Source organism: Eubalaena glacialis, chromosome 4, assembly GCF_028564815.1.
Source record: "Eubalaena glacialis isolate mEubGla1 chromosome 4, mEubGla1.1.hap2.+ XY, whole genome shotgun sequence".
In the NCBI taxonomy this organism is placed as follows: Eukaryota; Metazoa; Chordata; class Mammalia; order Artiodactyla; family Balaenidae; genus Eubalaena; species Eubalaena glacialis.
Window position 1 is genome coordinate 168,821,540 of NC_083719.1, and position 13,987 is coordinate 168,835,526.

The window sequence follows — 13,987 nt, forward strand, 5'->3', positions numbered from 1 at the left end:
TTTTCACGGAACTCTATATCTACATTACTGAAGGATATTGTTATGTACGTATTTCCTTGTAATGTCCTCATCAGGTTTAGGTATAGGAGTTATATTGGTCTTGTGAACTAAATGGGCAAAACATTCACTCTTGTTCTATTCTTTGAAAGAGTTGGTATACAGTTATGATGATTTCCTCTCTATATATTAGGCAGAATTCATCAGTGAAGCCACTTGGACCACAGTTTTCTCTATGGCAAGATTTTAAATTACAGATGCAGTTTCCTTGTGAGGCTATTCTTATTATTAAATTATTTCTTGCCTCAGTTTTGAAATTTTGGGTTTTTCAAGTGTTTTGTCTATTTCATGTAAGTTGTCCAATTTATTGGTATAGAGTTGAGTATAAAATTCCCCATAAACCTTTCAAAGGCTAAATGATCTGTGGTGATGCCCCTTTTTTTATTCCTGATATTGGTAATTTCCATTTTCTTTATTTTTTTCTTTATTATTTCTTGCTAGGGGTTTAATTTTAAAAATTACTTCAAAGAACCAACTTCTGGCTTTGTTAATATTTTGCATTTTTTCTGTTTTCCATTTCATTGATTTTTTAAAACGTAAATTTATTTATTTATTTATTTTTGGCTGCATTGGGTCTTTGTTGCTGCACGCGGGCTTTCTCTAGTTGCAGCAAACGGGAGCTACTCTTCATTGCGGTGTGTGGGCTTCTCATTGTGGTGGCTTGTCTTGTTGCGGAGCACGGGCTCTAGGTGCGTGGGCTTCAGTAATTGTGGCACATGGGCTCAATAGTTGTGGCTCATGGGCTCCAGAGCGCAAGCTCAGTAGTTGTGACGCACGTGGGCTTAGTTGCTCTGCAGCCTGTGGGATCTTCCCAGACCAGGGTTCAAACCCGTGTCCCCTGCCTTGGCAGGCAGATTCTTAACCACTGTGCCACCAGAGAAGCCCCCATTTCTTGATTCCTACTTTTCCTTTCTTCTACTTACTCTGGGTATAATCTGTAACTTTTTGAGGTAGAGACTTAGATCACTGATTTTAAACCTTCCTAAGAAGTTTTCAAATATATGCATTGAGAGAGATGAATTTCCCTCTTATGACTGCTCTATTTGCATCCCCCTGTTTTTTCGTGTATCATGTTTTTAGTTTCATTCACTTCAAATATTTTCTAATTTCCTTTATTTTAGAATTGTGTTTAGTTTCCAAATATTTGAGGATTTTCTAGTTAACTTTTTGTTATTGATTTCTAGTTTCATTTCTTTGAGGACAAAGGATATGCTCTATATAATTTCAATACTTGAAATTTATTGAGACTTGTTATACTCTTTTTTTTTCTTCCCGTTTTATTGAGATATAACTGCCCTACCATACTGTGTAAGATTGAGGTCCAGTATAATGATTTGACTTACATACATTATGAAATGATTACCACAGTAAGTTTAGTGAACATCCATTGTCTCCGATAGATACAAAATAGAACAGAAAAATTTTTTTTCCTTGGGATAAGAACTTTCAGGATTTACTCTCTTATCAACTTTCATATATAACATACATCAGTGTTAATTAAATTAATCATGTAGTATACATTACATCCCTAGTACTTAATCATATTATTGGAAGTTTGTACCTTTTGACTACCTTCATTCAATTTCCCCTTCCCCCAGTCTCCACCTTCAGTAACCACAAAACTGAGCTCCTTTTTTATTAGTTTGTTTCTTTGTTTTTTGAAGTGTAATTTACCTACAGCACTATATTAGTTTTAGGTGCACAACGTAAGTGTTGTGAAATTTCTGTACATTACAAAACAATCACCACGATAAGTCTAGTTACTATTTGTCACCATTCAAAGATATTACATTATTATAGACTATATTCCCCATGCTGAATTTCATCCCTTTGACTAATTTATTTTGTGCCTGGAACTTTGTACCTTTTAATCTTCCTCACCTGTTTTACTCATCCTCCTCTCCCTTCTGGCAACCACCTGATTGTTCTCTGTATCTTTGACTCTGTTTCTGATTTGTTATGTTTGTTCATTTGTTTTGTTTTAGATTCCACATATAAGTGAAATCATACAGTATTTGTCTTTCTCTGACTTATTTCACATTGCATAGTACCCTTCAAGTCCATCCATGTTGTTGCAAATGGCAAGATTTCAATCTTTTTTTATGGTTTCCATTGTATATATATACTGCATATTCTTTATGCATTCATCTGTCAATGGGTACTTAGGTTGCTTCTGTAGATTGGCTATTGTGATTAATGCTTCATTGAAAATAGAGGTGCATATATCTTTTTGAATTAGTGTTTTTGTTTTCCTCAGAAAAATACCCAGGAGTGGAATTGCTGGAACGCATGGTAGTTCTAGTTTTAATTTTTTGAGGCATGTCCATAATGTTTTGCATAGTTTTCTGTAGCTGTACCAATTTACATTCCCACCAGCAGTGCTCCAGAGTTCCCCTTTATCCATTTCTTTGCCAGCATTTCTTATTTGTTGTCTTTTTGATAACAGCCAACTGACAGATGTGAAGTGATATCTCATTGTAATTTTGATTTGCATTTCCCTGATAATTAGTGATATTGAGCATCTTTTCATGTGTATGTTGGCCATCTGTATGTCTTCTTTGGAAAAAATGCCTGTTCAGGTCCTCTGCCCATTTTTTAAATTGGTTTGTCTAGTTTTTTTTGATGTTGAGTTGTATGAGGTCTTTGTATATTTTAGATAGTAACCCTGTACATGTATATTGTTTACAAGTGTCTTATTTTTGCTTATGTTTCCCTTGCCTGCGGAGACATATCCAAAAAATATTGCTAAGACTGATGTCAAAGGGCGTACTGCCTATGTTTTCTTATAGGAGTTTTATGGTTTCAGGTCTTAAATTTAACTCTTTAATCCATTTTGAGTCTATTTTTGTGTATGGTGTGAGAAAGTAGTCCAGTTTGATTCTTTTGCATGTAGCTGTCCAGTTTTCCCAACACTATTTATTGAAGAGGCTGTCTTTTCCGGGTTGTATATTCTTGCCTTCTTTATTGTAGATTAATGGACCATATAAGTGTGACTTCATTTCTGGGCTGTCTGTTCTGTTCCATTGATCTTTGTGTCTGTTTTTGTGCCAGTACCTTACTTTTTTGATTACTGTAGCTTTGTAGTATAGTTTGAAATCAGAGCATGATACCTCCCACTTTGTTCTTCTTTCTCAGGATTGCTTTGGCTATTCTGTGTCTTTTGTGTTTCCATAAAAATTTTAGGATTTTTTTTCTAGTTTTGTGAAAAATGCCATTGGTATTTTGATAAGAATTGCATTGAATCTGTAGATTGCCTTGGATAGTATGGTCATTTTAATAATATTAATTCTTCCAATCCATGACCATGGTATCTTTCCATTTGTTTGTGTCACCTTTGATTTCTTTCATCAGTGTCTTATAGTTTTCCAAATATAGGTCTTTTACTGCCTTAGTTAGATTTATTCCTAGGTATTTCATTCTTTTTGATGTAATTGTTATTGGGATTATTTTTTAATTTCTCTGATAGTTTGTTATTAGTGTATAGAAATGCAACAGATTTCTGCATATTAATCTTGTATCCTGAAATTTTACTGAATTCATTGATGAGTTCTAGTAGTTTTTTGGTGGATCTTTCGGATTTTCTACATGTAGTATCGTGACATTTACAAACAGTGACAGTTTTAATTTTTCCTTTCCAATCTGGATTCCTTTTATTTCTTTTTCTTGTCTAATTGCTATGACTAGGACTTCCAATACTATGTTGCATAAAAGTGGCAAGAGTGGGCATTTTTGTCTTATTCCTGATCTTAAAGAAAATGCTTTCAGCTTTTCACTGTTGAGTATGATGTTGGCTGTAGGTTTGTCATATGTGGTGTTTATTATGTTGAGGTATGTTCCCTCTAGACCCAATGTTGAACATTTTTATCATAAATCAATGATGAATTTTATCAGAAGCTTTTTCTGCATCTTTTGAGATCATATAATTCTTATTCTTCAGTTTGTTAATGTGGTGTATCACATTGATTGCTATGCAGATACTGAACCATTCTTGCATCCCTGGGATAGATCCCACCTGATCATGGTGTGTGGTCCTTTTAATGTATTGTTGAATTTGCTTTGCAGATGTTTTGTGGAGGATTTTTGCTTCTATGTTCGTCAGTGATACTTGCCTGTAATTTTCTTTTTTTGTAGTGTCTGTCTGGTTTGGTATCAAGGTGATGATGGCCTTGTAGAATGAGTTGGGAAGCATTCTTTCCTGTTTAATTTTTTGGAATACTTTGAGAAGGATAGGCATTGGTTCCTCTTTAAATGTTCTGTGGAATTCACCTGTGAAGCCCACTGGTCCTGGACTTTTGTTTGTTGGGAGTTTTTAAATTAATAATTATAATTAGTCTGTTTGTATTTTGTATTTCTTCCTGACTCAGTCTTGGAAGTTGTACATTTCTAGGAATTTATCCAATTCTTCTAGATTGTCCGTCTTATTGGCATGTAATTGTTTGTAGTAATCTCTTACAGTCCTCTGTATTTCCGAGGTCTCATTTGTAACTTCTTTTTCATTTCTGATTTTGTTTATTTGGGTCCTCTCTCTTTTTTTCCTTGATGAATCTGGCTAAAGATTTATCTTTTCAAAGAACCAGCTCTAAGTTTCATTGATCTTTTCTAGTGTTTTTTTAGTCTCTATTTCATTAATTTCCACGCTGATCTTTATGACTTCTTTCCTTCTAACTTTGGGTTTTGTTTGTTTTTCATTTTCTACTTCCTTCAGGTATAAGGTTAGGTTGTTTATTTGAGATTTTTCTTGTTTCCTGAGGTAGGCATATATCACTATAAATTTCCTTCTTAGCACTGCTTTTGCTGTGTCTTACAGATTTTGGATTGTATCTTTCCATTTTCTTTTGTCTCCAAGTATTTTTTTATTTCCTCTTTGATTTCTTCCATGACCCCATTGGGTTTTCCTAGCATATTGTTTAGCCTCCATGTGTTTGTGTTTTTTGCGGTTTTTTTCTTATAGTTGATTTCTTGTCTCATAGTACTGTGGTATGAGACCAGAGTTATCTTAAACTGTCCTCATTTTTTAAAATTTCTCTTTCTTTTTTCTGTTCAACTTGGGTGATTTCAACTACTCTGTCTTCCAGATCACCTGTCTGTTCCTCTGTATCATCTAATCTGTTGATTCCTTCTAGTGTATTTTTTAGTTTCAGTTACTATTTGGTTCTTCTTTATATTTTCTGTCTCTTCTTAAGCTTCTCACTGTAGCCATTCATTCTTTCCCTGAGTTTGTTGAGCTTCTTTATGATCATTACCTTGAACTCTTTACTGGGTAGGTTGCTTATCTCCACTTCACTTAGTTCTTCTCCTGGGATTTTATATTTTCCTTCTTTTGGAACATGCTCCTTTGTCACCTCCTTTTGTTTACCTAATTTTCTGTGTTTATTTCTATGAATTAGGTAGATTGGTTACGTTTTTGATCTTGGAGAAGTAGGCTTGTGTAGGAGACATCCTATGGTGCCCAGCAGCACCAGAGTTATATGATCTAGGGATGCCCCTGTGGGCATGTTGGTAGGCAGGGCTGTCCCTGTCCCAGTTGGCTGCCAGGCCTTGCCTCATACAGAGGCTGTTGGCCACTGGTGGGCAAGGCTAGGTCCCAGAGCGGCCAACTGAGTGGCCCTGGGGTTTCCTGAGGCTTATCTCAGCCTGCTGGTGGGTGGTGCCTGGTCCCAGTGCAGTTGACTTTGGGGCCTGGGGGGCCTTGGACTGCTGTCTGCAGGTGCTGGCAAGTCCCGGTACTGGTACCGGCTTGCTAGTATGTGGAGCAAGGGCCTTGAAACTCCTGGGGCTGGTGCCAGCCTGCTTGTGGGCAGAGCTGGGTCCCAGTATGGTCGGCTGTAGGGCCTGAGGTCCCGGGGCTGGTTCCAGTCCATTGGTGGGTGGTGCCAGGTCCTTGTGTGGCTGACTACAGGGCTGTGGGTCCAGGACTGGTCTCAGCCTGCTGGTAGTCAGGGTCATTTCCTCATGTAACTGGCTGCTCAGTGTGGGAGGTCCCAGGACTGTGGCCGACCTGCTGGTGGGTGGGACCGTGTCCCGGTGCAGATAGTCTAGACACCAAAATGGCCCTTGCCAGCACCAGTGTCCTCATGGTAGAACCTAAATGGCTCCCATAAATGGCTGCCACCAGCATCTATGTCCCAAGGGGGAGTTCTGGTGGCCTCCTGCCTCTCTGGCAGGCTTCTCCAAGTTCAACAAGTGGGACTGACCTAGGCTCCTTTCAAATTACTCCCTCTGTGCTGGGTCTAAGAGCATGTGAGATTTTGCTTCTGTTGTTTAAGAGCAGAGTTTCTGTTTCCTACAGCCCTCTAGCTCTCTCTTATGCAAGTCCCACTGGCCTTCAAAGTCAGATGTTATGGGGGCTTATCTTCTGGTGTAATACTGGGCTGGGGAGCCCAGTGTGGGGCTTGGACCCATCACTCCTTAGGGAGAACCTCTGCAATTGTGATTGTCCTCCCTTTTGTATGTCACCTACTTGGGGATGTGGGTCTTAACTATACTGTGTCTCCACCCCTCCTACCCATCTCATTGTAGTTCCTTCTTGATAACTTTAGTTGTGGAAAATTTTTTCTTCTAGTCTTCAGGTCCTTCTCATCGTTAGTTCCTCTGTAAGTAGTTGTAATTTTGGTGTACCTGTGGGAGGAGGTGAGCTCCAGGTGTTCCTTCTCTGCCATGTTGACCACTCTGTTATGTATAATCTTTTTGTTGTTATTGTTTATATTCTGAATATACTTAACAGAGTGCATTCAGCATTTGGATGATGTTTCTGTAAATATCAGTCAGGCTTGAGATGGTTGAATAGTGTTGTTCAAAATTTCTATATTCATATTAATTACTTTTGTCTTCTTGCCATATCAGTTGTGGAGAGCAGTTTGTTAAAATCTACAACTACAGGTATGATTGTCTATTTCTTCTTTTAGCTTTTGCTTAATGAATTTTGAAGTTCTGTTATTAGATGCATGCATATTTACTATCATTAAGTCTCTCTTTTGGATTGATCCTCTTATTATTATGCATTGTCCCTCTTTTTCCCCAGTAACACTCCTTGTCTTAAAGTTTACTTTTGGCATGATATTTTACTTTACTTTTCCAATCCCTTTACTTTCAGTGTATCTGTATCTTTATATTTCACATTGCTTCTTGTCAACAAGATATAACTGTGTCTTGTTATAGACTGACCATCTGCCTTTAAAGGCTGACCATCTGCCTTTTAATTAGAGAATTTAGTCCACTTATATTTAGTATGATTACTAATATAGTTGTGATAATTCCACCACCTTGTTATTTGTTTTCTGTTTATTCCATTTGATCTTTGTTCCTTTGCTTTTCCTTTCCTGCTTCCACTGTTTTCCTCTCTTATTGGCTTTTTAGCTATATCTCTTGATATTATTAGTGGTTAATTTAGAGTTGTCCAATATAGTAGCCACCTGCCACATTAAAATTAAGTTTAAAATTCAATTCATCATTGCATTAGCTACATTTCAGGTGCCTAGTAGCCACATGTCCCCATTACTGGATTAGGCAATACAGATTACTGAAGAAAGTTCTATTAGACAGCTCTCTAGAGATTATGATCAGGATTTATTTTGGTCAAAATTACCCCAGGTCAAATGTGAAAAGAGCAATATTCTACTCAGAAGATGTGTGTTTTTGTTGTGTGTCTACTTCTGGTTAGTTTTGTATCTGTAGGCAAATGTCCCACTGCTCTTAGCCTCAGTTTTCTTTTCTAAAATGTGGGGATAATAATTCCTGCTTTTTCTGCTTCATGGAGTGCTTGTGGAAAAGAAAACTATAAAATGGTAACATTCTTTATAAAAGTCAAAGCAGTTTTCAAAAAAAAAAAAATTAACTGATTGACTACTTTCTGTGTTTTGTTTGCTTTTTTAGGTTGCTGACAGAACTGGAGTCTCCTTCTTGGTGGCCCTTTAGCTTCAAGCTTTGGAAGATGCCATCAGAAACAAAGCCCAAGTGGGACGCCTCAATGGCTAGTTCCAAAGCTTTTGGAAAAGAAGGGATAGTGATCAAAATTCCTGCTGTTATTTCCCAAAAAACAGAATCTCATGTTAAACCAGGAAGGCTCACCGTCCTTGTTTCTGGGTTGGAAATCCACAACTCAGATTCTTTGCTCATGCACAGATTTGAAAGAGAAGAAGTAGATGACATCAAGGTTCATACACCTTATGAAATTAGCATCCGCCAGCGGTTCATTGGGAAGCCAGATATAGCTTATCGTTTGATATCTGCCAAGATGCCGGAGGTTATCCCCATTTTGGAAGTGCAGTTCAGCAAGAAGATCGAGTTTTTAGAAGATGCCTTGATGCTCAGAAGCACTAGAACCTCTCCCCTAGCAGAGAAGGGCTACTCAGTCTGGCATGCAGGTGAGTGATCATCAAAACAGTCTGTGCGCAAGACCTCTAAAGTCACAGTCAGACTCAACACACCCATGGTGTGTTACCATGATGCATCACATAGAGCAACTGCCGGTTTCAGCTCACTAGTGGCTACCTATTTGTTTGTAAATAAAAATAATTTCAGGCCATTTTCTTTAGTACTTGCCATCTGAATCTCAAATCACTCAGGTTTATCATATACTTGAGAGCTGTGCCTTTTCAAATAGGTCAGAAATGGTTTTGGTGATGCTTTCAGAACAAAGGAAAGCTCCAAGTTAGATGTTTTCACCTCTTTCCTCTGTTTGATTTGAGAACCAACACTTTAGGGTCTTAACTAGCATCATCCCCACCTGCTCTGGTGTGTCTCCAGTCCCTTCCCCCGACCCAGCATCACACTCGGTTTTCTTGGCACTTAATTGAGGTATATTCCCAATCCACCTTCCAGATGTACATTTGGATATCAGAATTTTTGAAAACTATGCAGCATAGTTTTTGTGTGTGTGTTTTTTTAGCATCCCAAAAGTGTTGTGAAACCCTTGCTTTTCTTGGCATTGTGGCTGCAGTATCCTCTTTTAGGTCTCTGTGGGGCATGGAGGGTATAGCTGAGTTTGGACTGAGGTTCGAGTGTGGGTGGCAAGACATATGGATATGTCCCTAGGTCCCAGCCTCCTCCCTAGCATAGAATAACTCAGTGGTATCTGACTTCTTAGTTTTGCCATTCTGACGGATGTCAAGTGGTATCTTAAAGGTATTTTTATTTTTTTGATTGATTGTGAGGTGGAGCATCTGACGCCTTTTAGTTGCTTTTTGGTCCCACAGATTTTGCTCTGTGGGTTGCTTGTTCTGGTTTGTTTTTTTTTTTTTTCCTACTGGGCTTTTTTTTTTTTCCTCTCTGATTTGCAGGAGTTCATTATTCATTCTAGATATTCATCCCTTGTTGACTTTAGAAGCTACCAATACTTCTCCTAGACTGTCAGCTTCCATTACAGAAATCTTTAATTTTGCTGTGGTCAGATTTACCATTTTTCCCCTTAAGTTTATTTTTGAGCCCTGCTTAAGAAATCCCAAAGTCATAAAATATTCTAATACTAGCATTATAGGTGATATTACTTCTATGTTATAGTGATTTTTCTAACAAGTAATAGTCTTTTCTTATTAACTTCGATTGCTAGAGTTTGTTTAAAGTAAGAGATATGTTTGTTACTATTCCAGTTCCTTTTCTTTTTTCCTCTTAAGTGATTGATTTCAATTCCAATATGTAATCTGTTTCCCTAACATATGAATATTTTGATGTTATTCTAGATGACTTCAAGTTTCAAAAAGAAATTACTTGATAATAGATCTGGTCCCATAAGTATCAAAATGTTGGAAATGTTAATGTAAAAACTTAATTTAGAAACTTACTTTCTTAATTTAGAAACTTACATTTCCAGATTTTTCTTTGGCCCCTCATTCAAGGCAGGACTCAGAAGCTGGCCCATAAAAGGGCCAAGAAGGGTACACTGTACCAGCCAACATAAGATCCTGACCAGAAGGGCCCTTCAGGAAAGGCCATTTGCAAACTCAGCCGGGTAGCCTCTCTGATACCCCAAGTCTCTGAGTCCCTCTCACTGCTGTTTTCCTCTGGGAGGAGCCTCAGCAGTGAGAGGAGGGAGGAGGCCCTGGCTGGTGGGACCAGATGCAGAGCACCGTGGGCTGTTGGTTCTGACAGTGCTGTTGGAGAATCCCCCTGTGCCAGGCGTGGTGCCAGGTACCCACAGTCCTGAAAACAATCCTTCTTATGGAGCTCTACCACATTCGTGGGTTTTATGTTAGGCGTGGTGGTTTCAGAGAGAGAACACGGCATAGAATGTTACACATGAGATGGCAGATGCGAGCATGTCACGTGTGTCACAGAAAGTCACACTGTACCAGTGAGAAGAGTGCAAGCTTGCTGCGCCTTGCTGTCATGGAGGGTGGGTCCCGAGGAAGATGGGATGGTAAGCTCTGACTCCAAGCATACAGGTGGCAGATGGGGCTAGAGAGGAGGGAGTGAGTGCCAGGGCCTCTGCAGCCATAATCAGACTGCAGGAAGCTGAGTGAGTGCAAATTCTGCAGGGCCACCCATCAGGAAGGGGAAAATGGACCTCTTGTGCACAAGCTGAGGCTGCTGACCTGAGGCTGAACGTCTTTCTCCTCAGGGAAGCTACAGATCTACTTTTAAGGTTTTTCAGCTGATTGAACCAGGCCCACCCGATTGTCCAGGACAGGCTCCCTTCACTAAAGTCAACTGACTGAGAGCCTTCACCACGTCTACAAATACCTTCCCAGTAACACCTAGATTAGGGTTGGATTGAATAACTGGGGACTATGGCCTCACCCATCACAGTAACGGATTGTATATGTATGGAATGAGCTGAGCCACATCCACAGTGACAGATGGGTTTTCATCTCAGTGCTAACTTTAGCCTGTGGGTAGGATCTCTACAATGTGTCTGAGTCTGGACTGAGCATGAAGTGCCATCCTCCCCTGGTGAAGCCTCCCTGCGTAGGCGAGGCAGGTGTACCTTACAGCTGTGGATTTGGAGAGGTACAGGTGACAGGGAGTTATGTTTGGAAGAAGCCGGAATGCTGAGTTCAATAAGCAAGATGGTATCTCATTTGCTTGGAACTTCACAGTAATCCTGCAGAAGCCCAGCAATGAGAACTTACTTCTCATTGTTACCTCTCTTGTTGTTGTATCTGTCAGCACCTCTGTTTTTACTGTTCTACACTGGAAACTACAGAAACAGTGGAAGTAGAAACCATGACTTTGACATCTCAGAAACATATTTCTCTCCTCGATGAGCTATTTTGGTAAATTGTGTGGCCAGAAGGTGGCAGTCTAGTAACAGGGGACCAGTGTTAGGAACCAGTGTCCTAGAAGAACTTTCCAGAGACCTCTGTAGTAATGTATAGAGTAGACAGGTTGAGGGCCTGGGGTGGCCAGGTCAGGACTGGGAGAGGAAGAGAGTCTCCTGGGCTTCAAGGGCTGGAAATGATACAGGTGGGCAGATCCCACCTTAAGGAAGAGCAGTTGCAAATTGCTGTTTTTCTGCATAGTATCTTTAAAATAATCTTTTAAATTTTAGAATAGTTTCAGACTTGAGAAAAAGTTGTGAGGATGGTACAGAGAGTTCCCATGTCTCCCACACCCAGTTTTCCCTATTCTTGTCATCTTACATTAGTATCGTTCATTGTCACAACTAATGAACCTGTATTGATACACCTTTGTTCATTAAAGTCCATATTTTATTCAGATTTCCTTATGTTTTACTGTTCCAGAATCCCATCCAGGATCCCACATGATATTTCGGCATTTCATCTCCTTGGACTCTTCTTGACTGTTACAGTTTCTCAGACTCTCTTTGCTTTGATGATCTTGATGGTCTTCAGGAGTAGTGGTCAGGTTTTTGTAGACTCTCCCCTAGTTGGACTTTGTGTCATGTTGTCTCATGATCCACTGGGGTGATGGGTTTTGGGAGGAAGCCCACAAAGCTCTTATCATATAAGAGCAAGGTCCGTGCATAGCATTTTTAAAGAGTTTTTTGGTACTGATTTTTGTTTTCACTGTTTGCAAACTGTCGCCTTCTGAGAGGGGCCTTCTCTGACCACCTAATTTAAGAGGACTAGTTTCCCATTCACTGATCCTATAGAAATCTTGCCTAGCACTTGCCCTCTGGTTTGCTGTTCAACTTCCCACACTGGGATGTGTGCTCCAGAATCAGACACAAGTCTGTCTTTTCTCACCCCATCTCCAGCACCCAGGACAGGCCCAGGTAACCAGAAGGCACACGCATCTCTGTGTAATGATAAACTTCTGAGGCATTGAAGTCTCTGCATAGGGTCATTAATTTAGGATCATCTTTTGAAATAGTAAAGTTCTGACCCTGGGACACAGCACCATGCTGACCACCAACAGCCTCCATGTGGTCACTAGGACACAAGCACTGCACTGACTTCAGACAAGCCCCATGTTATTAGTTTATTAGGACACGGTGACCCTCTGACTATCGACAGACCCCCGGAGAGCTGCTTGGCCCTCAACCACTTGATCCCTTCCAAGGACTCATGGGTCAGTTGAGACTGCTGTCTCTCTCCATTTCAGCTTTCTCTCTGTTACACTTCCTGTTGTATTGAGGACATGGGGCGTTTTGTGTTTTTTTTCTGAAAGGGCTTCCCACCCCAGTTATATAAGCTGCTGGATCCATCCCTGGGTAGAGTAGGCATTTTCCTGTGACATCAATGGGGCGTTTGGGGCCCAGAGACAGGGAGAAAGATTTGCTCAAGGCTGGAGAGGCTTGGAGCGGTTTTTCTGCTCCCAGGTCAGGCCCTGGTGGTCTTTGGTCTGAACTTGCAGTGAGGTCAGGAGTCTATGTCTGATGCACAAAGGAGACTGGCGTCCCAGTGCTGCCCCTGCCAGCGCAGTCCTTACTCAGGGTTTTTCTCGATGCCTCCTTGTTCTTGGAAAGTGGAATCATCTGTAAGGTAGCATGTAGCTTGAACAATTTGTGATTATTTTGTTTAACTGAGATAACTAATGACTTTTGAGACAAAAACCATATTATACTGAACTAAATTAATTTTTTCAGAAGATATTTCAAAGCATTGAAGTAACTGAGTCAGCAACCCAAGTCTCAACACAGAGTTCGCGGGGGTGGCCGAGTTTTGTATTAGGCAGGATCCTGCTGATCCCACAGCTCGTTGTGAAAAACATCTCTGATTAGTATATTCCAGGAAGAAAAATCCTCAGTTTTGGTTTTCTGGTTGTTTAAGTAATCCCATTTGTTAAACATTCAAAAATAGTATGTCTCTAACTGTAATATATCTGTAGGTGTTGAAATGGAAACCAGAGTGACAGTGCAGGAGCACAGTGCTGGGCACAAGTGTGAATTAGACATGGGCCGTGCTCTCAGAGAAGCTAGTTGGGGAGATCCCAGTTTGAAAAGGTGCTGAAAAAAGATAAATAGCAGTGCAGTGCCAAGCAAGTTACTGTCAAAGGTGTGTAAACTGAATGGTACCTGGACAGATGAGGGAAGATTGCTGCTAATGGAAGGGCTGAGTGGAGAACATGTCTCCAAACTTGGGCTAGGGGACATCTGTCTGCATGACATGTGCAGAGCGGGGGCATGGTGGGCAGGAATAGCATGCTGGGGTCAGGGTGCCAGGGTGGCTGGAGCAGGAGTCTGCAGGATAAGGAGCAGACTGGGAAGGAGGAGGGTATAGGCTGGATGAGGAGTTTGCTTTCACCCATTAGGCCATAGAATCACTGTTAACATAGACAAGTGAAGTGCACTTTGCCATCATGTTATCACTGATAACGTTTTAACGTCAGGTATGTTAGTTGGCCTTTCCTTTAGGCTAATAATATCTAGTAGAACATGTCCTCTGTTGTCTAACTTAGCTCTGATGGTGTCCTATTGCTGTTTTAGAAAAGTGTTTTTCATTATGTAACATCTTAGTGACATTTAGATCATGTAAGACCAGCCGACAGTGAGTTTTATGCTATGGAAAGTTCTGTGCTAATTAATAAGCCC

The 13,987-nt window shown here is 40.2% G+C and overlaps 1 protein-coding gene across 4 annotated transcripts in view; it reads left to right on the forward strand.

The window, feature by feature from the left end:
• Positions 1-13,987, forward strand: part of SNAP47 (synaptosome associated protein 47) — an 81,220-nt gene that overhangs the window by 28,098 nt on the left and 39,135 nt on the right. For all 4 annotated transcript variants that reach the window (XR_009700860.1, XM_061190092.1, XM_061190093.1 and 1 more), the window contains one exon: positions 7,930-8,420. Coding sequence is in view for 3 of the 4 variants with exons in the window: in XM_061190092.1 (XP_061046075.1) it covers positions 7,930-8,420 (491 nt within the window). In the remaining variant the exon portion in view is untranslated. The remainder of the gene's footprint in view (positions 1-7,929; positions 8,421-13,987) is intronic.